General features: G+C 34.5%; 1 protein-coding gene across 5 annotated transcripts in view; it reads left to right on the top strand.

Annotated features, from left to right (window-relative positions):
• The window catches only part of COL24A1 (collagen type XXIV alpha 1 chain), a 411,639-nt gene that overhangs the window by 25,310 nt on the left and 360,009 nt on the right, over positions 1-26,320 (top strand). For all 5 annotated transcript variants that reach the window (XM_045064804.1, XM_045064802.1, XM_013056205.2 and 2 more), the window contains 3 exons: positions 4,635-5,986; positions 12,965-13,018; positions 15,588-15,641. In XM_045064804.1, coding sequence (XP_044920739.1) covers positions 4,635-5,986; positions 12,965-13,018; positions 15,588-15,641 — 1,460 coding nt within the window. The remainder of the gene's footprint in view (positions 1-4,634; positions 5,987-12,964; positions 13,019-15,587; positions 15,642-26,320) is intronic.

Below are 26,320 nucleotides of genomic sequence, written 5' to 3'. Positions count from 1 at the left end.
CTGGTCTATGTGTCTGTTTTTGTGCCAGTACCATGCTGTCTTAGAGATAACAGCTTTGTAGTAAACCTTGAAATCAGGCAACTTGATGCCCCTAGTTTTGTTTTTCTTTTTCAACCTTTCCTTAGCAATTTGGGGTTTTTTATAGTTCTATACAATTTTAAAGATTGTTTGTTCCAGCTCTTTGAAAAATGCCGGTGGAGTTTTGATTGGGATGGTACTGAAAGTATAGATTGCTCTGGACAGTATAGGCATTTTAACAATGTTTCTTCTTCTGGTTCATGAGCATGGAAAGCTTTTCCATCTTTTTGTGTCTTCTTCAATTTCTTTCATGAGCGTTCTATAGTTCTTTGAGTAGAGATCCTTCATCTCTTTGGTTAGGTTTATTCCCAGGTATCTTACGGTTCTTGGTGCTATGGTAAATGGAATTGATTCTCTAGTTTCCCTCTTTGTTTTTCCATTGTTAGTGTGTAAGAAAGCAACTGATTTCTGTGCATTGATTTCGTATCCTGCCACATTACTGAATTGCTGTGTGGATTCTAGTAGTTTGGGGGTAGAATCTTTTGGGTTTTCCATATAAAATATCCTGTCATCTGTGAAAAGAAAGAGTTTGATTTCTTCTTTGCCAATTTGAATACATTTTATTTCTTTTTATTTTCTGATTGCTATTGCTAGGACTTCTAGTACTATGTTGAACAACAGTGGCAAGAGTGAACATTCTTGTCATGTTCCTGATCTCAGAGGGAAGGCTGTCAGCTTTTCCCTATTCAGGATATTTGCTGTGAATTTTTCATAAACAAATTTTATGAAATAGAGGAATTTTCCCTCTATCCCTATTCTTTGAAGAGTTTTAATCAGAAACACATGCTGTATTTTGTCAAATGCTTTTTCTGCATCAATTGAGAGGATTATGTGGCTCTTCTCTCTTCTCTTACTGATCTGTCCTATCACATTGATTGACTTGGGAATGTTGAACCACCCCTGCATCCCAGGGATAAATCCCACCTAGTTATGGTGGATAATCTTTTTAATGTACTGCTGGGTCCTATTAGCTAGGATCTTGTTAAGAATATTGGCATCCATCTTCATCAGCGATATTGGTCTGAAACTCTCCTTTTTTTATTTTTTTTTTAAAGATTTTATTTTAATTTGACAGGTAGAGATCACAAGTAGACAGAGAGGCAGGCAGACAGAGAGAGAGGAGGAAGCAGGCTCCCTGCTGAGCAGAGAGCCCGATGTGGGGCTTGATCCCAGGATTCTGGGCTCATGACTCAAGCCAAAGGCAGAGGCTTTAACACACTGAGCCACCCAGGTGTCCCTGAAATTATCCTTTTTGATGGGGTCTTTGCCTGGTTGGGGATGAGAGTAATGCTGGCTTCATAGAAAGATTCTGGAAGTTTCCTTCTGTTTCTATTTTTTGAAACAGCTTCAGAAGAATAGGTATTATTTCTTCTTTGAATGTTTGGTAGAATTCCCCAGGGAATCCATTAACTCCTGGGCTCTTGTTTTTTGGGAGGTTTTTGATCAATGCTTCAATCTCATTACTAGATATTTGTCTACTCAGGTTGTCAATTTCTTCCTGTTTCAGTCTTGGAAGTTTATAGGCTTCCAGGAATGCATCCGTTTCTTCTAGATTGCTTAAATTACTGGCATATAATTGTTGATAATAATTTCTGATAATTATTTCCATTTCCTTGGGGTTGTTCATGATCTCTCCCCTTTCATTCATAATTTTGTTAATTTTTATTAATTCCTCTCTCTTTCCTTTTGGATTAGTTTGGCCAGTACTTTATCTATCTTATTGATTCTTTCAAAGAACCAGCTTCTCATTTTGTTGATGTGTTCTACTGTATCTCTACTTTCCAACTCATTGATCTCTGCTCTAATCTTGATTCTTTCCCTTCTTGTGCATGGGGTTCACTTAATTTGCTGTTGATTTTCCAGTTCTTTAAGATATAAAGAGAGTTGGTATATTCGGGATTTTTCAGATTTTTTGAGTGAGGCTTGGATGGCTATGTATTTCCCCCTTTAGACCAATGTGTCTTCATTCTCAATGGTTTCTATGAATAGTTGAAGTTCTTCTTTGATTTCCAAGTTGATCCAAACATTCTTGAATAGGATGGTCTTTAGCTTCCAGGTGTTTGCATTCCTTCCAAACTTTTTCCTGTGGTTAAGTTCCAGTTTCAAAGCATTGTGGTCTAAGAATATGCAAGGAATAATCTCAGTCTTTTGGTATCGGTTGAGCACTGATTTGTAACCCAGTATGTGGTCTGTTCTGGAGAAAGTTCTATGTGTGCTTGAGAAGTATGAATATTCTGTTGTTTTAGGGTGGAATGTTCTGTATAAATCTATAAGGTCCATTTGGTCCAATGTGTAGTTCAAATCTTTTGTTTCTTTATTGATTTTCTGCTTGGATGATCTGTCTATTACTGAGAGTGACTTGTTGAGATTCCCTACAATTAATGTATTCATATCAATATGACTCTTTATTTTGATTAACAGTTGGCTTATGTAGTTGGCTGCTCCCATATGGCATAAATATTTACAACTGTTAGATCTTCTTGGTGGACAGACCCTTTAAGAATGATGTAGTATCCTTTTGCATTTCTGACTATAGTCTTTAGCATAAAACTAATTTATCTGATATGAGAATTACTACCCCAGCTTTCTTTTGAGGCCCATTGACACGAAAGGTAGTTCTCCATCCCTTCACTTTCAGTCTGGATGTATCTTTAGGTTCCAAATGTGTCTCTTGTAGATAGCATATGGACGGGTCCTGTCATTTTATCCAGTCTGCAATGCTGTGCCATTTTATGGGAGCATTTAGGCCATTCACGTTGGGAGTGATTATTGAAAGATAAGTTTTTATTGACATCATCTTGCCTGTGAAGTCCTTTGTTTTTATAGATTGTCTCTGTAAATTTCTGTTCTGTGTCACTCTTGGGTTCTTTCTTCTTTTATAGAACCCCCCTTAATATTTCTTGTAGTGCTGGCTTGGTAGTCACATGCCCTTTTAAACCTTGCCGGTCTTGGAAGCTCTTTATCTCACCATCCATTTTGAATGTCGGGCTTGCTGGATAAAGTATTCTTGGCTGCATGTTCTTCTCATTTAGTACCCGGAATATGTCTTGCCAGCCCTTTCTGGCTTGCCAGGTTTCTTTGGACAGGTCTGACCTTATTCTGATGGTCCTGCTCTGTATGTAAGGAATCTCTTCCCCCAGCTGTCCTCAGGAACTCTTGTCTGAAATTATGATTTGTGATTTTCACAATTAAGTGTCTGGATGTCTTTTTAGATTTGTTGATCTTGTGGTGTATCCTTTCTGCCTCTAGGACACAAACACTTGTTCCATTCCCCAGATTAAGGAAATTTTCATCCAGAATTTGTTCAACTATATCTTCTAGTCTTCTTTCTTTCTCCACCCCTCTGGGATCCCAGTAATTCTGACATTGGAATGTTTCATGGCGTCATTCATTTCCCTAATTCTGTTTTCATGGCTTCTAAGCTGTTTGTTTCAGGCCTCCTCCTGATCCTTCTTTTCTATCATTTTGTCTTCTAGATCACTAGTTCTATCTTCTGCCTTGGTTACCCTAACTATTAGAGTATTTAGATTAGATTGGATCTCATTGATAGCATTTTAAACTTCTGCCAGATTAGCTCACTTCTGCCCTTAGAGATTCTGTGTTGTCACTAATGGTCTTCTCCAACCTAGCCATTGCCTAGATAATTGTTACCCTGAATTCCCTTTCTGACATACTGTTTATGTCCATATTCAATAGTTCTGTGGCAGAGGGCACAGTCTCTCAATTTTTCCTCTGTTGGGTGTTCCTCCTCTTAGTCATTTTGTGGAGAGGTGGTTGAAGGGATGTATAACTGAATGTATCAACCACAATCCAGACAAGATGCACTCATTCTGGAGGCCAGAAGTCCAAGATTGGGTGCTAGCATGGTCTGTTTCTGGTGAGAGCCTCTTACAGTTTGCAGAATGCCAACTTCTTGCTATGCCCTCACATGGTAGAATCCAAGGTGACTGAATATTCTATGTGTAGCAAACTTACGATATTAGGCATAGGGAAAACTTTTATGTGACTTGTAAATTCCCAAAAGACTGTAAAGGAATGTAGCCTGAAAAAATACAGTTTAAAAGATTATGTGAGCTTAATTTATAAAATGATTTCCAAGTTATAAATTTTTTTGTTTGTATAAATTTGTTTCTATTTAACAGAGAAGTCATTCAGTTTTAAGTTCCAAGTTAAATAATATTCATTGGAGTAACAAATAAGATTCCTAATTGATTAGGAAAAATCAGAGAACATTTTTTTTTTTTTTTTTTTTTTTTATGTGTAGGAAATCTTTAATAAATTTGGGGTTTAGGAATATTGGTGTGTGTGCATGTGCATACACACACACATACACACCCATGGCTGCATGTATATGTATATGTGTGTCAAATTACTGAGTATAACATTTTACTCTTCCTATCCATATCTTATTACCTGGAAATTGATAGAGCATGCTTATTTTAGGGGTTACTGTTGATACAGACAAGGAATATGCTCTCATATTCAAACATTTATATAAACACATGAATGCCTAAGAGTAAGATTCTTTTTCCTTCTCTCTCTCTTTTTAATTCCAGGCATAGACATTCTTCATCAACTAGGCCTTGGAGGCAAAGATGTAAGACACCAATCATCAGTGACTGCTGTACCATCATCATCTACACCATTACCTCAGGGGGTCCATTTAACAGAATTAGGTGTCATTTTAACAAATGATACTTACATTGAATCACCTCTTTTGCAAGTTTTACCAGTCAACTTAGAACAGCCATTTACAATATTAATTGGGTTGCAGTCCCATAGAGTAAACAATGCATTTCTCTTCAGCATTAGAAATAAAAATAGACTGCAATTAGGAGTGCAATTATTACCTAAAAAATTAGTAGTATACCTTGGAGGAAAGCAGTCTGTATTTTTCAACTACAGTGTTCACAATGAGCGATGGCACTCATTTGCCATTACTGTTAGAAACCAAGTTGTCTCAATGTATGTTGACTGTGGAAAGAAATATTTTAGCAGAGAGACTCTTTTGGAAGTTCAGACTTTTGATCCTAACAGTGTGTTTACCTTAGGAAGTATGAATAATAATTCTGTCCATTTTGAAGGAGTAGTATGTCAGCTGGACATTATTCCTTCTGCAGAAGCATCTGCACATTATTGCAGATATGTGAGCCAGCGTTGTCACCCTGAGATAAACATTCTTCATACAACCATTGTATCAGCTGAGATACTGGAAAACTCTCCTTTGCCCAGACAATTTGGTGAAAAACTGGTGTCAGAAGACACATTTACCAGAGGCAGAAGCATCCCAGATATCATAAATAATGAATCTGCAACAGTCCATAAACAACAAGGACACCAGATATCAAAGGCTCAGTCAAAGTCTCTTCATTCAAGCAATGTCTCTGCTGTGGATCTTGTAAACCATGGAATTCAGGCCAAAGAAATGATCACTGAGGAATATACACAGACAAATGTAAGCCTGTCAGCGACCCGTCATCTCAATAAGGCAAGAACAAATAGCAAGGAGAAATTTAGTTCTCTCCCAAATGTGTTTGACAATGTCACACAACATAATGATAGAGTAACTGGTTTGTCACCATTTAAGAAGATATCATCTGTTCTTCCACATATGAAACAAGAAACAATTACTGATCTCAAGAAGGCTATCACAGCAAATCTTCACACTAATGAACTCATGGAACTACAACAGATTTTAAACACAACCTTATACAGAGTGACAGATGAGCCAGCTGTGGACAATCACCTCAACCTGAGGAAAGAAGGTGAATTTGATCCTGATGCTACCTACCCCATCGCAAGTAGCTATGAGACTGACCTTTATGATTATTACTATTATTATGAGGATCTTAATGCAATACTCGAAATGGAGACACTAAGAGGGCCAAAAGGGGACACTGGACCTCCCGTAAGTTGTTGTTTCTTTAAATCTGCCTTAATGTATTAGCTTATCAAAAAGAAATCTCTAGACTGAACAGTACAGAACAGATGAGTTTCAGAAATGTATCCTGGCTATAGTGAGTGAATTTGTCGTTACTATAATGCATCCAACTAGAATGCAACACTGGTTCAAATGTTGTATTTTTGTTTTCATTGTTTTGATTGGCAGACTGAAAGGTTACTTAATTCTGGTAAAGTGATGAGTAAGCTATATGTTTTTCTTGTCCAGCTGAAATTCAATCAGGAATTCAACTGCTAAATATAGGTCAGCATTCTTTATAGACTTAATACATAGTCATGTTAAGAGAATATGAAGAAGTTGTAGTACACCAAAGAAAGATACATTAAACACATCAATTAAATTAATTATAGTCATTAAATACATCTTTCAACAAAATAATATCAAGTGGATTAAAATAGATTATAAAAATTTATTTTAGAGATAATTTTGTAGTGATTCACTGACTGGAAAAAAGAAAACCCTTGCATTATCATTCTAAATGAAATAGTATCTATTAAGAATAACATATTTCATTAAGCCTTTAATGATATGGTTCATTTACATTTATGAATTAATAAAATCTCCAGCTACCTAGTACAAAAAAATGGCTAGCAGCCCATCTGTCTATTCAATGGGAAAAAAACTCAGTCAAATCACTTATTTAATAATATATAAACAAAACTATGAGATAATAGACAGATGTTTTCAGCTCTGAAATTCTTTTGTTGTGTAGGTACAATTACAGAGGAACATTTGAAAAATTTCTAAGTCATTTAAAACTTATTTAAATCTATTTAAAATCACATTAGAAACATGTTTTTGCTTTTTTAATTTGTGTATCTTAAGTAAGGAACATATATGTGTTTAGAAAATAATTTTCTAATTACAAGCTGACTGAAATATATCTTAAAATATTTCTTTCTTTGATGAAAATAAAATTTGAGTTATTGGTTTGATGCCAGAAGCCACTGAATGGGAGAAGATTATGTCACTTGCTTAGCTTATGTTTCCTTTGTGGTTCTTTCTTGAAGTGTAAATTTATATGTATTGAACAATTTTTTTTAAGATTTCATTTATTTGTCAGAGAGAGATTGAGCAGAAGCAGGGGGAATAGCAGGCAGAGCAGGCAGAGGGAGAAGCTGGCTCCCCACTGAGCAAGGGACCCAATGTGGGATTCGATCCCAGAACCCTGGGATCATGATCTAAGCTGAAGGCAGCAGCTTAACTGACTGTGCCACCCGGACATCCGGAAAAATTCTTATTAGGTTGACTGTTTAACGGCTTTAAAGTAAAATCTGAAGAATATATTATTATAGAGAAATAAACTCTTTTCAGCTATAGCAATGTTATTAACATCTTAGTAATAAAACTGAGCTACTGGGTGGGTCATATTAAACAAATAGGTATGGAAGTCATTTACTTTCTTCAGAAAGTCAGTATAATGAGATGAGGATTAAGCTCTTCTATAAATCCCCAAATAGTCATTTCAACATTGGTAGATGAAGCATTAATATTTAACAGATATTTACGTAGTTTCTCCTAGGCAAAGCAGGAACACAGAGTATGTATAACAGAGTCACTCTTCAGACAGAGCTTGCAAACTAAGTTAGAGGGTACAAATGTCTATAAGGGAAATATTTTCTGAGGAGATTCCTATGAAAGATCACTTGAGGCTGAGCTGTTCAGAACGGGTTCTTGTGGATAAATTTAGTTATAACTTAGGCCTCAAAGAACGGATAGATTTTGACAGGGGAAAGGAACTGGTCTATTTTTTATATAGGAAAAGTGGCATAACAGCAATTGTTTATTGAGTTTTTACTTTGTGGCAGATGCTCTACCATGTCCTTTACATTCATTATCTTACCTTAAAATATCTTGGTGAGGCTGGTGTTATCCTCATTTTTCATTTGAAGAAACTGAAGTCCAGAAAAGTTAATTTACTTACTCATAACCACATTGCTAATAAATGGCAGAGCCAGAGTTGGGTTCAGATTTTCAGCCTCTAAAGCTCAAACTCTTTCATGATGTTAGAGCAAATAATGTTGGACACATATAAGACCCAAGTTAGATGTTGTCAGGTTATGGAGAATTTTAACTGTCAAACTGATGGTTCTAACTTGATCTTGTCCTCATGAGGAATTTTGTAGGTTTCTAAACAGAGATACTAATAGGGAAGTCAGTCTGTTTGTAGCACCCAATACAGACAAGAGGTTCCTGCTATCATCTTGATGTTACAAGACTAGGACAGTATCTAGGATGACAGCAGTGAAAATAAAGAGGAAAGGTAGGATTTAAGAAATATTTTGAAGAAAAAAAATATTTTGAAGAAAGGTTTGGTAGAACTAGGAAATTAATTGGAGCTGGGACGAAACAGAAAGGAAGAGAATAAAAGATGTCTGAAGTTTTAAGTCTGTGGATTGAGAAAATGGTAATACCATCACTAAAATCAGTAATTAGGAGAGGACACTAAATTAGAACATTGAAGATACTGTTGAAAATTCATGGGGCACCTGGGTGGCTCAGTGGGGTAAGCCTCTGCCTTTGGCTCAGGTCATGATATCAGGGTCCTGGGATCGAGCCCCGCATTAGGCTCCCTGCTGAGCAGGGAGCCTGCTTCCCCATCTCTCTCTCCCTCTGCCTCTACTTATGATCCCTCTCTGTCAAATAAATAAACAAAAATCTTTAAAGAAAATTCAGTCAGCTGTTGGAAAAGTTAAAAATCTAAAGTGGAAAAGAGAGATTAAGATAGGGATATAGATTTGGGGGTCTTCTATCAATACAGTTGAAGTATAGGAAAAGAGTTTGGCATAGGGCCAGGAGCCAAATCATGGGGATCATGGGAAATGTTTGCTTTCATCATCTCTGAGGTTCATTAAACCTATTTAGGCCTGTTTCAGGTTTTTCTGCTATTGCTCTGATATGAAGATTATTTTTACTTCATTATACAAACATCTTCCCTTATATCCTCGAATATTTTTTCTTTCCCATTTTTCCATGTTCTTCTTCAGGCACCCCAACATACGTATATGTTAGATGTTCTTTGTGATGATAGATAGTATTATCTTTTTTACAAACATGTCTATGTGATTGCTTTTCTGTATTTCATTTTGTGTGATTTCGATTATCCCGCACTCACATTCCTCTATTGATTTTTCAATTGTATTTAATCAGATTTTATTGTATCTGACATGGTTTTCATCTATAATTTTTTTTTTGCTCTTTTCTTGTCTTTCTTAAACTCTTCTGGTTCACATTTTATTACCTTCATTGTTACTTGTATTTCTTATAACTCTTCTTTGAGCTTTATCTAGAAAAATGGCATCTTGAAATTCTTTATGTCTGAACTTTTTCTCTGTTGTGTAGAGTAATTCCTCCTCTGATAAATAATTTTCATCTACTTTTCTGTCCTCATACTTTTCCCTCTCCTTATATGTATGTATAGGTCACCTGATGGTTTCTTTCTGGTTATTAGCCATTTTTAAAATAAAGAGAGCTCTAATTGGGCCACCATTTGTTTTAGAATAGTACAGGGAAAGGCAAAGGGAAGTAAGGTGGAGTGGTACACAGTGTCAGATTTAAGTTGCTGCCTTTAAACACCATCTGATCATATTTATTTTGTCCTCTATCCAGAAACATATCTCCTCTTATTTTCATGTACAATTTGTTATGAAGCCCTTTATTTCATAGGACCTCTAAGAACCAATATGATGATTTATGCTTCTGTGTTTTATCCCTTCTCACCACCAACAATCTCCTGGGGTTAGGAGTTTGGTCGCAGATCATAAAAATGGTGGGGTTTTCCTCTTCAAATCTACCTTCCTTACTCTTGGGGGTTTGGAGCTGGGTCTTCACTGGGTCATTAATCACATGTATTGCAGCTTTCTCATTCCCTTTCAACCTCTCCACTGCTAATCAAAGGATTTTTGGAATGAACTTTCAGGATTGACATGCATTTAGATATCTGCAGCCTGTCCAAGATTTGAGGTCTGAGGAGGTTTTCTGTTTTTGGTCATCTCTCAACATCTTTCCTTACCACAGACTTTCTCAGTATTTGGAAGATAATCATCATATTTTGTGGTTTGTGGTTGTGGTCCTTTTGTTGTTTCGTTCGAGATGGTGTTTTTTGTTGTTTTCAGTGGGTTTTGAGAGAGGGAGGATAGTTTAAAAAATGTTCTCATTCTGCCATATTTTATGTAAATTCTCCAGTGATCTTTTTGAAAACACAAATCACATCACATCATTTAATTGCTTAAATTCTTCAGTGGCAGAAGAATAAAGCACTTAGAATAAATGAAAGACTTCTTATTATAACCTATGCAGCTATATGTGATCTGGCTCCTTCTTACCTCTGCAGCCTCATTTTTTCCCCCTTTTCCTTACGCTCACTACGTTTTCTTTTAATTCCTCAATAACACTGTCGCTTTTTGTTCCATTTGCTTTGTTCATTTTCTTCCAATTTTCTGGAATTTTACTTCCTCCTCTCTTCTCTTTTTTGTCTTTTCAGTCTAACTTAGCACCTCCTCAGGGAAGTCTTTTCTGCTACAACAAATAAATTAGGTGCACCCTGTTAATCTCTCTGTTGCTTGTTTGTTCTTTTCCTTCATATCACTAAGTAAAATGTATAATTATATGCTTATCTGTTAACGTGTGTCTTTTTATCCAGTCTTAAGCTGCAGGGGGGCTTGATGCTTACTAATGTCTATCGATTGAGTGAATGAATGAGTGACTAAAGCAATTAAAAAAGGAAATTTAGATACAGGATTTCCAAGATTGGTTACCCAGGCATTACTATGTTTTAAAAGTTTTGTCTAGTGAATATATTTGCCTTAGTGTATATATTTATATACTAGTAATATAATAATTATCCTAGTAATTATAACTAACATGAATTGAGTGCTTGTTGTGCCCATATACACCTTTAAAAAATTCATTACCTTAGAGTTTACTGGTTAATTACTATGTATCAGCAATGGTTATAAGTATTTTATACCTCTAGTATCTTTAATGTTCGCAGGAACTTTGAAAGGTGTATTTTTATCGTCAGTATTTTAAAGATGAGGAAACTAAGGCTTAGAAAGAGTAACTGACTTGTCCAAGGTCATTCAGCTAGTAAATGCTTGAGGCATGATTTGAATCTAGACAGGACAATTGCAAAACCACTGTTCTTGTCATTGAATTGTCATTGAATTTCTCTTAATAACTAATAATCTCAAAGTTAGAGTGCCATTTTTAGTATTTAACTTTAATTTACAGAAAATAACTTATTCTCCTCAATCAGTCATGACATATCAAATCAGTTTGTTTTCCTGTTTTCTAGAAGTCCCTCTTAATAATCTGCTCTCAAAGATTTGAAAATGCAAAATTGTGAAGAAAGCTAAAATTGATTTTTATTTAGGGCTTATTAAACAACATAAATATTTCCATCATGACATAAAATATACTTTCTTTCTTCCCCAGTAGCTAATGTTGTTACCTTTTCAGTGTGAATGGAATCGTGTTTCCTTTTGTTGTAATGTATTGTGTGATAAGGCAATAAACCAAACTAGACATTCTGTTTTAATTTTCCATTTTTCTTATTTTTGGGGGGACTTCAAATAAGTTTACTTTAATTTCTGATTATAACAACAGAACCAGAACTGTGAAAAGAATTCCAATTTAAAAAAAAATAAGTGGAAGTCAATTTTGGATGAATGCTAGTAACATAATAATAGCTGTTAAAATATTTGAACAGCTTAGGAAGGAGCATGCCCTCAGTCTGAGGTTGAATAGAAATAGTACTTATCTCTCAATATTAGGAAATACATGAAAGATTTTGATCAGGTTAGGGGATAAGAGAGGAAAAAATACAATTAAAGGAAAATGGACATTTCAAAATATATAAAGAACATTACAAAACTTCAAAATGACTGTAATATAAATAAAAGAAGAAAATTTCAAAGAGTAGTTAATATCAAGAATAAGAAATGAGAATAAGAATGAGAAAAAATGCCTGATAAAAATGAGGCTCATTAGGTCATGCTACTTGTTAATGAGAGGGCTAGTACTTTAACTTTGGTATGTCTAATTTCAATGTTCATACTATTTTGAAGGCTATATTGAATGGATATTTGTAAAATGGAAGATGTATGTGGCCTAAAGACATGAAGAATAATTCCATGTCAGCAGAGTGCTCAGTAACAAGTGAATGAAAGATGAATGAATGAATGAATGTGTTAACCATATCCCAAATTCATTCTGCCCCAGTTGATTGTTAAAGTAAAAAAGATGATAGAAAGCATTACATGAGGAAGTAAAGTAGTAATTTCCTATTTCTTATTTGATATATTTAATAAGTAACATTTAAAGAACTCAGAACACTTTAAAATAAATCAATTTTTGCTTTCCTACTTTGTTTTGCAAACTATTTAAGTCTATTACTGACCTCCGGGTATGCTGTATTTGGTGTAAGGCAGATTTATTACTGAATATACTAGAAGGATCTCATTATAACAATTTAACACGTTACACAGATTCTTGCTATAAGTCTTTTAAAAGAACATAATATGGTCAGTGCTTTAATTTTTCAGGGCAAGTCTTTTGAAATGTGTTTGGAAAAACCTGTATTTGTCAGTCTCCAAACCCTAAATTGAATTCCGCCTTCAGTAGTAAAAGTAAAGTTAGGTAAAAATTACCCATAAAACTACTAGTTATGGTCCCTGTAAAAACCAGATACAGTGGCTGTAACCATAAGTCACAGACTTCCTGCTGCCATTTCTGGCCAGATTAAAGAGGACACTTGAGTTTCAACTCTCATCCCTGCTGATTAGGGTGAGGGGATTCATGTTACTTTAAAATCATTATCAACTGGGGACTGAAAAAGAAGCCCTAGTTTGGGAATCTTAATGAGACTTTTGAGAAAAGATGGGTCTATTACGGTGTCTGACATCTCGGCATTTTTTTTCCAAGGGTCCACCGGGTCCAGCAGGTATCCCAGGTCCATCAGGAAAGAGAGGTCCACGGGTAAGTGAATGAGTTCCATGTCCCACTTGCTGTTAGAATTAGTAACTTTGCAGTATGTTCTTCCTAGTATTGTACAGTATACACTTCCTTTGGAAACCTGCCTGGATCTTCAAACATAGCCCTACCTTTGCCAATTCAAGAGAAAACTCGGGAACATATGCAGCTTGTTTATTTGAGAGTAAACACCCAGCCAAAGCATTCTCTGTGAACATGCCCAAAAAGGATTATCAAATTTGTAGATTAGTGGCTCTTGTAGTGCTACTTGTAACATTATTCTTCATTATAAAGTGATCTCATCGGTAGTTGATGGTTCAAGGTGGGGTTCATTTGCTTTGGGAAATGAAGAGGAGTGGGCTGCCTTAAAATAGTACGTTCCTGGATTACATAGTGGAAAATGCTGGAACTACGGACTAGAAAAATAATTGTCCTGAGGAAAAAGCTGCCTTAAGGATCAGCAGTAGTTTCTCACATTACACAGGTCCAAAAAAGATTTACTGCTGTGTTAAAATTCATTTCTTTTGAAACTGAAAAAAATCAATGTGGACTTTTACTAACAGGCATTCTTGTAAGAGCCAGAAAAGGAATTATGACTATTACAAAGACAAATACGTATGCCATGGACAATCCACTTTCTTTCTATCCTGATTTTTATCTGTCATGTAAACAATATAATGAAAAATCATCCTGAACTATTACTGTGAGTCGTCCATATTCACAACAAACTTTTGTCTGTATGAGGCCTTAAATGAACGCGACTGGTGTAGTTTTGTTTGGCATTTGGTTGATTTCTTTCTACTTGATGACCTATCACGTTCCCCTCAGAGTCTCTCATGAAGGCGCCCACACCCCCTCCCGTGGCTGGCGCACCACTTCTGTCCTCCTCACTCTCTGTCTGGGTCCTACTCTTCTGAGGAACTGGATCTCTTTCTGCCCTAATTCCATTCCCTTTCCACCATGGAGGCTGTTCCCCACAGCATGACCTTCAACGTCTGAGGCTCCAGCTATTCTCATGATGCAGCAGTTTCCTTCTTTAATTTTTATCTTTTTAAAAGATTTTTCTAATCCTTTCTTTAAGGAAGGAATATATTCCTCTTCTCAAGACTAATTATCCCATTTGTGTGCCTAATTTTATCCTCATTCCATTATTTATCTTAAAACTTGCAACTTTTTATTTTTTTTCTCCCTAGATTTTGTCTCATTTGGCAACAACTAATAAATTATTCTTAAAGAAAAACCCTCAAACTTTCACTGACATTAATTTTTCCTAAAGTTATGCTCCTAGCTCACCATTGCACTATTGAGCTTTGTTAAATAATAGTTTATGCCGTTGCCCTACATCTCCACCAATAACTCACTTGTAAATCTCCATAATCTTTCCACCTATTTTATTGAAATTTACTTTTTGAAGGTTACAAATGGCATGTGTCATAACATCTCATCTTTTTTCCTTAGTTTTGATTTTGCTAGATATACCACCAGTATTGCCATTGCTGATGCCTCTCTCCTTTCTGAAACACAATGCTCTATCAATTCAGAATTGAAAAGGCTGGAAAATAAGTAATTATTAACTATATGTGATATGTTAACCTAGAAGTATGGCCGAAGAGCCCAGGAGTGGGTACCAAACCCAGATGAATATAGGGGTCACCTGAAAGGCTTTCTGGAGGTGAATCTTAGTTCTTCTGTTTGCTGGTCCCATGAGCTTAAGTTTCTTCACTTATAAATAGGTAATGGGAAATAAATAAAGCATTAGCACAGTTATCTATGCATAGTTGGTAAATAGAAGCAATTATTGACAAATATTTATTGAGTATCTAATATGTTCCAAGTGCTATACTGGTGATATGAAAAACAGCCCCTTTTCAAAAAAATCCTAGAACTAAATGGCACATATCATAAGATAGCTAAAATAGCAATAAAATATTTAAAGAACAGATTAAACAGTGTAAGAGATATCTTAAAGCATATACAATTAATTGCAAATGAATTTTCCAGGCATTGATTCCTATGGAAGTTAGTAGGAAAGAGAAATCACTTTATAACAGTGTAGCTAGGACTTAAAAATGAGGTGGGATCTTAGCTGACACTTGAAGAATGATTTGGGCAGCTGTAGGAGGGCAAAATGAAATGAACTAAGTCTTATAGGCATACATAATGTCATAAACAAAAACCCAAGTGCAGAAAGGGTTAACACATGTTAGCAGAAGATTAAACATTTGCACTTTCTTATTTTTAGGCTTCTTACTCTGCATAGCTTTTAGAAGTAGCACTATGCAATATGGCTGGAGATAAGGGTGAAAAATAAGGGAGGTAAGCATCTCAAGGCAGGGTTTTGAATCAAAAGATGGGAAATACAGTCCTCTGTAATTAGTGTAGCTCTCTTGTCCAAGAGTGAAATATCCAACATCTAGGAAAACATGAAGAACTTTGTGGGGGAGAAAAAAAGGTCCCATTCATTTTATGAAATTATGCTGTGCAATATTTGAATGTTACAATAAACATTGTTTATTGCCTATTATTTGTATCTGGATCTGTTCTAAGAGCGATCTGACCTCTCTACTATTTGCAGGGCATACCAGGGCCACATGGAAATCCTGGGTTACCTGGATTACCAGGTCCAAAGGTGAGTGAAGACTAGTGAGTATCACATTATTTTCCTGACATTATTAAAGAAGGTCCTTAACTTTTTGTAATTGAGGTATAGTTGACATAAATATTAGACTAGTTTCAAGTATATAACATAATGATTTGACACTTGCACATACTGCAAATGATCACCACTGTAAGTCCAGCTACCATCCATCACCGTTAAAAGTTACAAAAAAATATTTTTCTTGTGATGAAAATGTTCGTGATCCATTCTCCTGACAACCTTCAAATATGTATGCAGTACCATTGACTGTGATCACTATGCCACACATCATATCCCCTATTTATTTCACAAGTAGAAGTGTATACTCCCCCCTGCCCCTGCAACCACTACTCTGTTCTCTGAATACATAAATTTTGTTTTATTTGCTCATCTGTTTTGTTTTTTAGATTCCACATATAAGTGAGATCATGCAATATCTGTATTTCTCTGTCTGGCTTATTTCACTTAGCCTAATACCCTCAAGGTCCATCCATGTTGTCACAAATGACAAGATTTCATTTCTTCATGGCTGAGTAGTAGTCCATTATGTGTGCAGTGTGTGTGTGTGTGTGTGTGTGTGTGTGTGTGTGTTTATACCACATCTTCTTTGTCCTTTCAATCATTGATGGACACTTAGGTCCTTTTCATATCTTGGCTGTTGTAAATAATGATGCAATAAACATAAGGATGCATATATCTTGATGAATTAGTGTTTTTGTCTTTTTGTGATAAAATACCCAGAATTAGAATTGTTGGATTATTAGTTCTATTCACTTTCTATTTTACATGATTGGCTATATTCCCTATGCTGTATTTTTCATCTCCTTAAATTATTTATCTTATAACTAGAAGTTATTTTGAATTTTTTGACAAAAGTCAATACTGTTGACATTTGCATTTATGGTTGTACAATTTACATTTCTTCCAGCAGTACATGTGAGTTCCCTGTAATCCACACCTTTACCAGTCTTCACCAACACTAGTTATTTCTTGTCTCTTTGATAATAACCATTCCAGCAGGTGTGAAGTGACAAGTCATTGTGGTTTTGATTTGCATTTCTCTGATGACTCTGAGATATTGAGCACTTTTTCATGTTTGCCATTTGTATTTCTTGGAAAAAGTGCCTATTCAAACCCTCTGCCTATTTCTTAATCAGTTGTTTTGTTTTGATGTTGACTTGTATGAGTTTGGATACATAGTTTGCAAATATTTTCTCGAATTCAGTAATGCCTTTTCACTTTTATGATAATTTTCTTTTCTGAAGCTTTTCAATTTGCTGTATTGCCACTTGTTTATTTTTGCTTTTGTTGCCTTTACTTTTGGAGTTAGATCTAAAAAAATCATTGCCAAGAATGATGTCAAGAAGCTTACTGGCTATGTTTTGTACTAGAAGTTTTATGGTTTCAGGTCTTTTAAAGTCTTTAACTCATTTTGAGCTTATTTTTATGTATAGTATAATAGTCTAATTTCATTCTTTTGCATATAACATCCAGTTTTCCCAACACCATTTATTAAAGAAACTGTCCTTTCCCTGTTGTATAGTCTTGCCTCTTTTGTTGTAAGTTAATTGGCCATATATATGGGTTTATTTCTGCACTCTTTATTCTGTCCCATTGATCTGTGTGAGTCTTTTTATGTCAGTACCATATTGTTTTCATTTTTATAGCTTTGTAATATAGTTTGAAATCGGGGAGCATGAAGCCTCCAGCTTTGTTGTTCTTCTCAAGATTGCTTTGGCTATTCATGGTCTTTTGTGGTTCCATACACATTTGAGGATTATTTTTTCTATCTTTGTGAAATGTGTGATTGGAATTTTGATAGAGAGTGCATTGAGTCTATAGATTGCTTTGGGTAATATGGATATTTTAATACTAATTCTTCTACTCCATTAGCATAGACTATCTTATAATTATTTGTGTCTTCAGTTTCTTTTGTTAATGTCTTACAGTTTTCAGCATACAAGTTTTTTACCTTCTTGGTTAAATTTATTCCTAGATTTCATTCTTTTTGATGCAATTATAAATGGGATTTTTAAAATTTCTCTGATAGTTGTTAGTTTATTGAAATGCAATAGATTTTTGTATGTTGATTTTTTACCCTGTAACTTTACTGAATCTATTAATTCTACTATGTCATCTTCAAATAGTGACAGTTTTACTTCTTCCCTTCCAATTTGGATGTATTTTCTTTCTTTTTCTTGCCTAATTACCATGGGTAGGACTTCTAATACTCTGTTGAATAAAAGTAGTAGGAGTGAGCATCCTTACCTTGTTCCTGATCTTAAAGGAAAGGCTTTTAGCTTTTTACCATTTAGTATGATGTTAACTGTGGGCTCGTCTTATATGGCCTTTATTATGCTGAGGTACATCCCCTCTATATCCACTTTGTTGAGAGGTTTTATCATAAATGGATGTTGAATCCATTTGTCAAATGCTTTCTCTGTATCTATTGAGATAGTTTTTATCCTTCATTTTGTTAATGTTGTGTATAATTTTGATTGATTTGTAGATGTTGAACCATCCTTGTATCCTTGGAATAAATACCACTTGATGATCCTCTTAATCTATTGTTGAATTTAGTTCACTACTATTTTGTTGAGGATTTTGCATCTGTGTTTATCAGGGATATCAGACTGTAGTTTTCTTTTTTTGTGGTATCCTTGTAAAATGAGTTAGGAAGCATTCTCTCATCTTCTGTTTTTTGGAAGAGTTTGAGAAGCATTGGCATTAACTCTTCTTTAAATATTTGGTAGAATTCACCAAGGAAGCTGTAAAACCTAGAATCTTATTTGTTGGGAGGTTTTTGATTACTGCTTTAATTTCCTTACTAGTAATCAGCCTACTCAAATTTTTATTTCTTCATTATTCTGCCTTAAAAAATTGTATGTTTCTAGAAATTTATCCATTTCTTCTTGGCTGGCCAACTTCTTTGTATATAATTGTTCATAGTAGTCTTTATAATCCTTTGTATTTCTGTTGTATCCGTTGTAAATCTTTTTATTTTATTTATTTGAATCCTCTGTTTTTTGAGTCTATCTAAAGTTTTGTCAATTTTGTTTATCTTTTCAAAGAACCAGCTCTTAGTTCATTGGTCTTTTTTTTTTTCCTAGTTCCTTGAAGTATATAGTTAGATTGTTTGAGATTTTTCTTGCTTTTTAGGGTAAGCTTTTATCACTATGAACTTTCCTCTTAGAACTGATTTTGCTACATCCCAAAGATTTTAGTAAGTTGTACTTCCATTTTCATGGTATTTTTTAAAAATTTCTCCTTTGATTTCTTCATTGACACATTGGTTATTCAGTAGCACATTGTTTAATCTCCATATACTTTTTTCTTTTTCAGTTTTCATCTTCTAATTGATTTTTAGTTTCATATCACTGTGATCAGAAAAGATACTTGGTATTATTTCAGTCTTAAACTTATTGAGACATGATTAATGACCTAACATATATGATCTATGCTAGAGACTTTCCATGTGCACTGAGAAAAATATATGTCCTGCTGCTTTTGGATAGAATGTTTTGTATATATCTGTTTAGTTTATCTGGTCTAATGTGTCACTGAAGGCAAGGCCAGTGTTTCCATATTGATTTTTCATATGGATGATCTATCCATTGATGCCAATGGATATTATTATTGTATTTGTTTTATATATATGAATGCTCCTATGTTGGGTACATAAAAATTTACAAATACATATCCTTTTGTTGGATTGACCCCTTAATCATTATGTAATGCCCATCTTTGTTTTTTATTACAGTCTTTGTTTTAGTCTATTTTGTCTGATGTAAGTACAGCTCCCCCAGCTTTCTTCTGGTTTCCATCTGCATGGAACAATTTTTTCCATCCCTTTGCCTCTAGATTTTGGGTTTTTTATATCTGAAGTGAGTCTCTTGTTGGCAGCATATAGATAGGTCTTGTTTATTTGTCCATTTAGCTAATCTGTGTCTTTTGATTAGAGTATTTAGTCCATTTACATTTAAAGTAATTACTGATAGGTATGTACTTGTTGCCTGTTGTTAATTGTTTTCTGACTGTTTTTGTAGCTCCTCTCTGTTCCTTTCTTCTTCTCTTGCTCTGTTCCCTTGTGTTTTTATGACTGTATTTAGTATTGTGCTTAGATTCCATTCTTACTGTCTTTTGTATATCTATATCAGATTTTGCTTTTTGCTTAACATAAGGCTCACATGTAATATCATATACATGTTCATATATAAAACAGTCTATTTGAAGTTGATAGCAACTGAAATTTGGTCAAATCCTAAAAGTCTACATTTTTACTCCCTCCTACATCTTATTTTTGATGTCACATTTTATATCTTTATTTCATGTGTCCCTTAACTATTATAGTTATTTTTATTACTTTTGTCTTTTAACCTGCATAGAAGTTTTATAATAATCCACTACCTTTTTATATATTTACCAGTGAGATTTATACTTTCATTTGTTTTCTTGTTAACAATTAATACTCTTTCTTTTCAGCTTAAAGAAGTCCTTTTAACATTTTTTATAAGGCCAGTTTAGTAGTGATGAACTTCTTTAGCTTTTGCTTGTCTATAAAACTATCTCTCCTTCAATCCTGAATGATAATCTTACCAGCAGAGTATTCTTGGTTGTTTTTTTCCCCCCTTTGAGCAGTTTGGATATATTATGCCTCTTTCTTCTGGTCTGCAAAGCTTCTACTGAAAAATTTGCTATTAGTCTTATGGCAGTTTCCTTGTACAGAACAAGTTGTTTTTTCTTGCTGCTTTTGTAATTCTGTCAACTAGATGTGTAACAATGAGAGAAAAGACAGAGAACTTATTTTTTTTTAAGATTTTATATATTTATTTGAGAGAGAGAGAGAGCACAAGAGAATAATTAGAGAGGGAGAGGGAAAATCATACTCCCTTCTGAGCAGAGAGCCCACTCTAGAGTTTGATCCTCAGACCCCTAGGTCATGACCTGAGCCAAACACAGACACTTAACTGACTGAGCTACCCAGGCTCTAAGACAGACAACTTCTAAATAAATTAGAAGTTTGTTTTTAAATTTGTGATTTCCTAGCCCTTTAAGCCTTATTTGGGGACTTCAAAGATATTTAGACTAGTAAAAGTTTCAAGTAGCTATAAGGGCCCAGCTCATTCATGGGGCTGAATTTCCAGGGAGCTTATAGTCCTACCTACCGCCTCATCCCTACAAATATGAAGGAAGAGAGAGAACTTGTGAGAGGAATTTCCTCATGGCTTTATTCGCCCCCCCCTTTCCCTATCTCAGTCAGTAATAATTAGGTACTCAAAACAAACAAATGAGTAATATGGAGAATAAGGGAAGGAGATAAAGATAGAGATAGTGAAAAATATTTGATTTAATTAAAGTTTTAAACTGTGTATATTTAGAGGTGCCTGAGTGGCTCAATCAGTTAAGCATCTGCCTTCTGTTCAGGTCATGATCTCAGGGTCCTTGGATTAAGCCTCACATCAGGCTCCCTGCTCTTGGGGAGTCTGCTCCTACTTCTCCCTCTGCCCCTCTGTTTATGCACTTACTTTTTCTTTCTCAAATAAATAAATAAAATTTTAAAAAATAAAAAAATAAAATGTATATATTTAGAGAAGAAACATATTTGAAAAAATGAAAAACTCTGCAGTAAAAATTATTATTTTCTCAAGATTAAAAACAGTGTATTTTTTAGTATTGACTAGTATGAATGTGTTTTTGGTAAAATGATCTAGGATAGATAAAAATTTGAATCTCAAGTTTTCTTTTTTTTAAGACTTTATTTATTTATTTATTTGAGAAAGAGAGAGGAGAGATCATAAGTAGGCATAGTGGCAGGCAGAGGGAGAGGGAGAAGCAGGCTCCCTGATGAGCAGAGAGCCTGATGTGGGACTTGAACCCAGGACCCTGTGATGATGAACTGAGCTGAAGGCAGACTGACTAAGTCACCCAGGCTCTCCTGGATCTCAAGTTTTAATATTATATTTAGTAGTGTGGCTGTATTTTGACTATTTATAAATATTCACCAATAAAATATTTTTATGTGATCATATATGAGGGAATTTAAAAGCCCTACTTTTAATTTGTAAGCAACTAATTAGACTTCTTAAGAACTTAATTTTATAAGCTGGAATTAGTCTTTAATTTATGTTTAACTTAATAATTTGATGATTATGTCCAAAGTAGCCAAAACTGACCATGATTTATTTTAATTGCACATATTTGCAGAGGACATTAGATTAATGACAGGTGTTAAAAATTACCACTTTGTCTTAAATGCATCCAATAAGGCTTGTTGGGTGTGGTTTTATTTAAAAAAATTCCTATTTATGTTTACCATGAATTTTAAATTAACCAAGATCAATAGAACGTTCAAACTTTATAATCTTCCTATAATTGTTTTCAAGGTAATGCAAAAAATGAAGAGTGCAAGGTCTTTATGATAGATTTTGACATGCAATCATAGAATTTATTTTCCTCTAGGGAATAAAGATTTCTTCTAATTTAAGAAATTTTGAAGTATGAAGACAATGCCAAATATTTTTTTTTCTCGGTTATAGCAGGAATCGCAGAGGTAGAGTTGTTGGCCACTACAAAAAGTGTATTAAAAAGTCATCTTGTTTCTTGCACAAGAGATAATCTGTCCATTTCAAAGGGAGGTTACTTGAATCTATGGAAAGAGCAAATGAAAGCAACTGCAGTTTAGAAAGTTTTAACTGAAATAGGAAATGCAATCCATAATGGAATCTCTATACAAACATTTGGATTAATGGGCTTTATGAAAGTCAATAGAACCAAAAGGTACCTTATATAAGTTAAATGATTTAAAGCATATAAAATATCTGGTATAATATAGTTGACACTTAAGAAAATGTTATTTTTCTTTTCTTGAAGGAGCTACTTATGAAGCAACTAGGCAAATTACAAATGTGACTCGCTAAAAATACCACACTTCTTATTTGGTAAATAAAACAAAAAGAGTGTTGTGATTCTTATGAATGAAAATACCTTAAGACAGTATATAAATAGGTTTTATTTATAAGTCTATTTTAAAATTCATGAGAATAAAGCTTACTTTGCTAAAATATTCTAGACTGATGCAAAAACTAATCATTTTATTTTGTTTTGCCTTTACAATAAAATTAGTATTTATCATAAAGAACAGGAAATGTAAACTGATCTTGGTAGTTCTCATCTCCTTTCAGACGAAATGAGTTCTCACTATGTGTTGGTCTTAATAAACTCTTCAATTGTTTAAATGCAGGGGCCAGAACTTACTCATTTTTGCATTTGTGTCTAGCCCAGTACCCAGCATGTGTTGGGGACTCAATAAATGTAAAACTGAACCAAAAAGCTGAATTTCGCACAGGTATCATAAGAGAAGGAGAACTAGTACTTCTTAAGCTTCTAATCTCTGACAATTATTTTATGTCTGGCATCTCATTCAGATTCATTTCAATTAAAAGAAAGTACTATTCAACTTAGTACTTTACTTTGCACAGAAGAAAACATCCATAGGGAGCTTAGTACTTAACCAAGGTAACACACCTTATAACTGGTAGAGTTATATTCAGAAGTGAATCTGTCTTACTCTCTTCCTAACACCATGTTGTCTTGCACAATAGTGAATAATTAATTTATAAAACACTACCTAAAGGAGGAAGGGTGGGGTTGGGGTAACCTAACAGAATTTAAAGACTTTAGGAATTGATTTAACAATAGTAACAAAACATGTCTATTCCAACATTCCAGCTTATTCTGTGGATACTGATAATAACATATAAAGATAAACTGCATTAAGAGTGAAACTGATCTCTAGTACTTGGGAACTATGTTGTTAAATTGTTAAATAACAGAATGAAGTGCCACACAAAATTTTAGTGGCTACATAGCAATTTTTTTCAACATTAGTAACACTAACATGATTCAAAATAAAAACTGTTGAGCTCATTAACTGAAATCAGGAGACTAATGATAGAAATAATGAACTTATAAGAAAAATTACAAGAAATGAATTCCAAAATGGTCAATAAACTGCTTGACATTATTAGTCACAAAGGAAATACCAATACGGTCACAATTAATTACCACTTCACACCAACCAGAATGGATAAAATTAAAAAGACTATAAACACTAAATGTTGGCAAAGAGTTAGAGCGTCTGAAACCCGTGCACACTGCTAGAGGGAGTATAAAGTGGTACAAGGACCCAGAATACAGTTTGGCAGTTTCTTATAAAGTTGAACATAACCTACCCTATGACTCAGAAATTATATTCCTAAGTATTTACCCAAGAAAAAGGAAATAGTATCTGAAGAGACTTAACTGGAATTTCATAGCAGCGTTATTTACAAATAAAGTAAAAAACTATAATGAACCTGTTTCTAACAATAGGTTTTTAGTTTATCCATACAATGTTACTCAGCAGTAAAAAGGAGCTAAATACTGACATGTAGCAACATGAATGAGTCTCAGGAACATTGGGCTGAAGGAAAGAAGCAAACAAAACACTTGAGAATACATTGTATATGAGCATCCAGAACATGGAAAACAAACCTATAGTGGAAAAGATCACAATAGTATTTTCTTGTGGGCATGGAGGCTGACAGAGAAGAGGCCTTTAGAAACTTACTAGGGTGATGTCAATATTTTATATGTTGATAAGAGTATGATGTATGGTATATTCATTTGTCAAAACTCATCAAACAATAACACAGAGCATTTCACTGTGTATAGAATACACTTGACTAAAATAAAGGAATAAAAAAATAAAAGCAAGTACACTAGGGATTTTGTAAAAACTTTTGGTATAGGCTGTTTTGAGATTGACTAAGTTTCATATTCTCTCCCTTCAAATCATTTGTTGGAGAGTGTTTTTGCGTAAATAATTTGTTACAAAAGAAGAAGAAGAAGGAGAAGGAGAAAGATAAGAAAGTTTAATTCCGTTTCTTATATACCAGAGAGAATAGCTTTTTTTTTCTTGCTGGCAAAATGCCATCTGGGTTCACAGTTTATCATATTTATCTATTTAATGAACTTTATTCACAGGGTGATGAATATTTTTATTACTATTAATTAAGCACATGATTAGTTATGCAGTAGATCTTTAAACCTGAGTAATGAATGCAGAGTCTATATCTTTAGCCTACCATATAATTCTAGGCCAGGCAATCTATTTGTAGTCAAGATAGTTCCTTTCCCAAAAACACTTCTTTTTTTTTTTTTTTTTTAAGATTTTATTTATTTATTTGACACAGAGAGAGAGAGAGAGAGATCACAAGTAGGCAGGGAGGCAGGCGGGGGTGGGGGAGCAGGCCCCCTGCTGAGCAGGGAGCCCGATATGGGGCCTGATCTCAGGACCCGGAGACCATGACCTGAGCTGAAGGCAGAGGCTTAAACGGTTTAACACTGAGCCACCAGGCACCCCTCCCCAAAACACTTCTTTTTTTAAATTTTTTTTAATTTTATTTATTTATTTGACAGACAGAGATCACAAGTAGGCAGAGAGGCAGGCAGAGAGAGAGAGAGAGAGAGAGAAGCAGGCTTCCTGCGGAGCAGAGAGCCCGATGCAGGGCTTGATCCCAGGACCCTGAGATCATGACCCGAGCCGAAGGCAGCAGCCCAAACCACTGAGCAACCCAGGCGCCCCCCAAAAACACTTCTTAAAGGAAACTTAAAACCTTGCCATAAACATTCACAGTTTATATTACTTTAGTCAAGTCCAATAGTTCCTTCAAATTTAATCCAGTTATTGAGAAAGACAAATATCATATGATTTCACCCACATGTGGAGCCTAAAAGAAATAAAAAACAAAAAACAAATGAATAAACAAAAAGCAGAATCAGACAAGTAAATACAGAGAACAAACTGATGGTTGCCAAGGGGAAGAGGAATGGGCAAAATCGGTGCAGGGGAACCGGAGATACAGGCTTCCTGTAATGGAATGAATAGGTCATGTGAACCAAAGGCAGAGCATAAGGAATATAGTCAGTGATGGTAGAATAACATTCTATGGTGACAGATGGTAGTTACACTTGTGATAAGTGTGGCATGATGTAAAAAGATGTTGAATCATTATACTGTACATCTGAAACTAATGTAACATTGTCAACTATACTCAAAAAGCGTTTTAAAATTAAATTAGATTTAAAAAACGTTTGCTAATAAAAAAAATCCAAGTTTAATTCAGTTATATGAATCATCTAACCTTAATAAACTGTAATAACAAGGTCTCATTAGTAATATTAAGTTAAATGTTATTAATAATAGTTAATATTGAATCCCAAAGAATAATCTTAATGCTATTTCTATTCCTGATTTTGACCCAGTGTCCTCATGTCTTCTAAACTAGAAGTCCCATTTTCTTTACATGTGAATAAATAAATATATTGAGCATAGATGTTGACCCATTCTAAGAAATTTTGCTGAATCAAATTGCTATGAAAAATGTTCAATCCAGCATTTTGAATGTTAAAGTGTATGTTAAAATGTTGAAGACTGAGGTGCTTCTGTTATTCTGATCAACAAAGGGACCATCTTATAAAGGACCAGACAAAAGAATATGATCCTTTCTTTTGATTCTATGCCTGTGATTTCAGTTAAAATATGACTTAACTCTACTAAAAGTGCTACTTTCTGGGTACCAAAGATTATTACGGTCATGTCAGAAGGATTCTGGAGCTGATCTGAAAGA

The sequence above is a fragment of the Mustela putorius genome, unplaced genomic scaffold (assembly GCF_011764305.1).
Source record: "Mustela putorius furo isolate JIRA1106 unplaced genomic scaffold, ASM1176430v1.1 tig00003853_pilon_pilon_pilon, whole genome shotgun sequence".
In the NCBI taxonomy this organism is placed as follows: domain Eukaryota; kingdom Metazoa; phylum Chordata; class Mammalia; order Carnivora; family Mustelidae; genus Mustela; species Mustela putorius.
The sequence above is the reverse complement of the archived record's forward strand: the minus strand, read 5'-3'. Positions and strand labels throughout refer to the sequence as shown.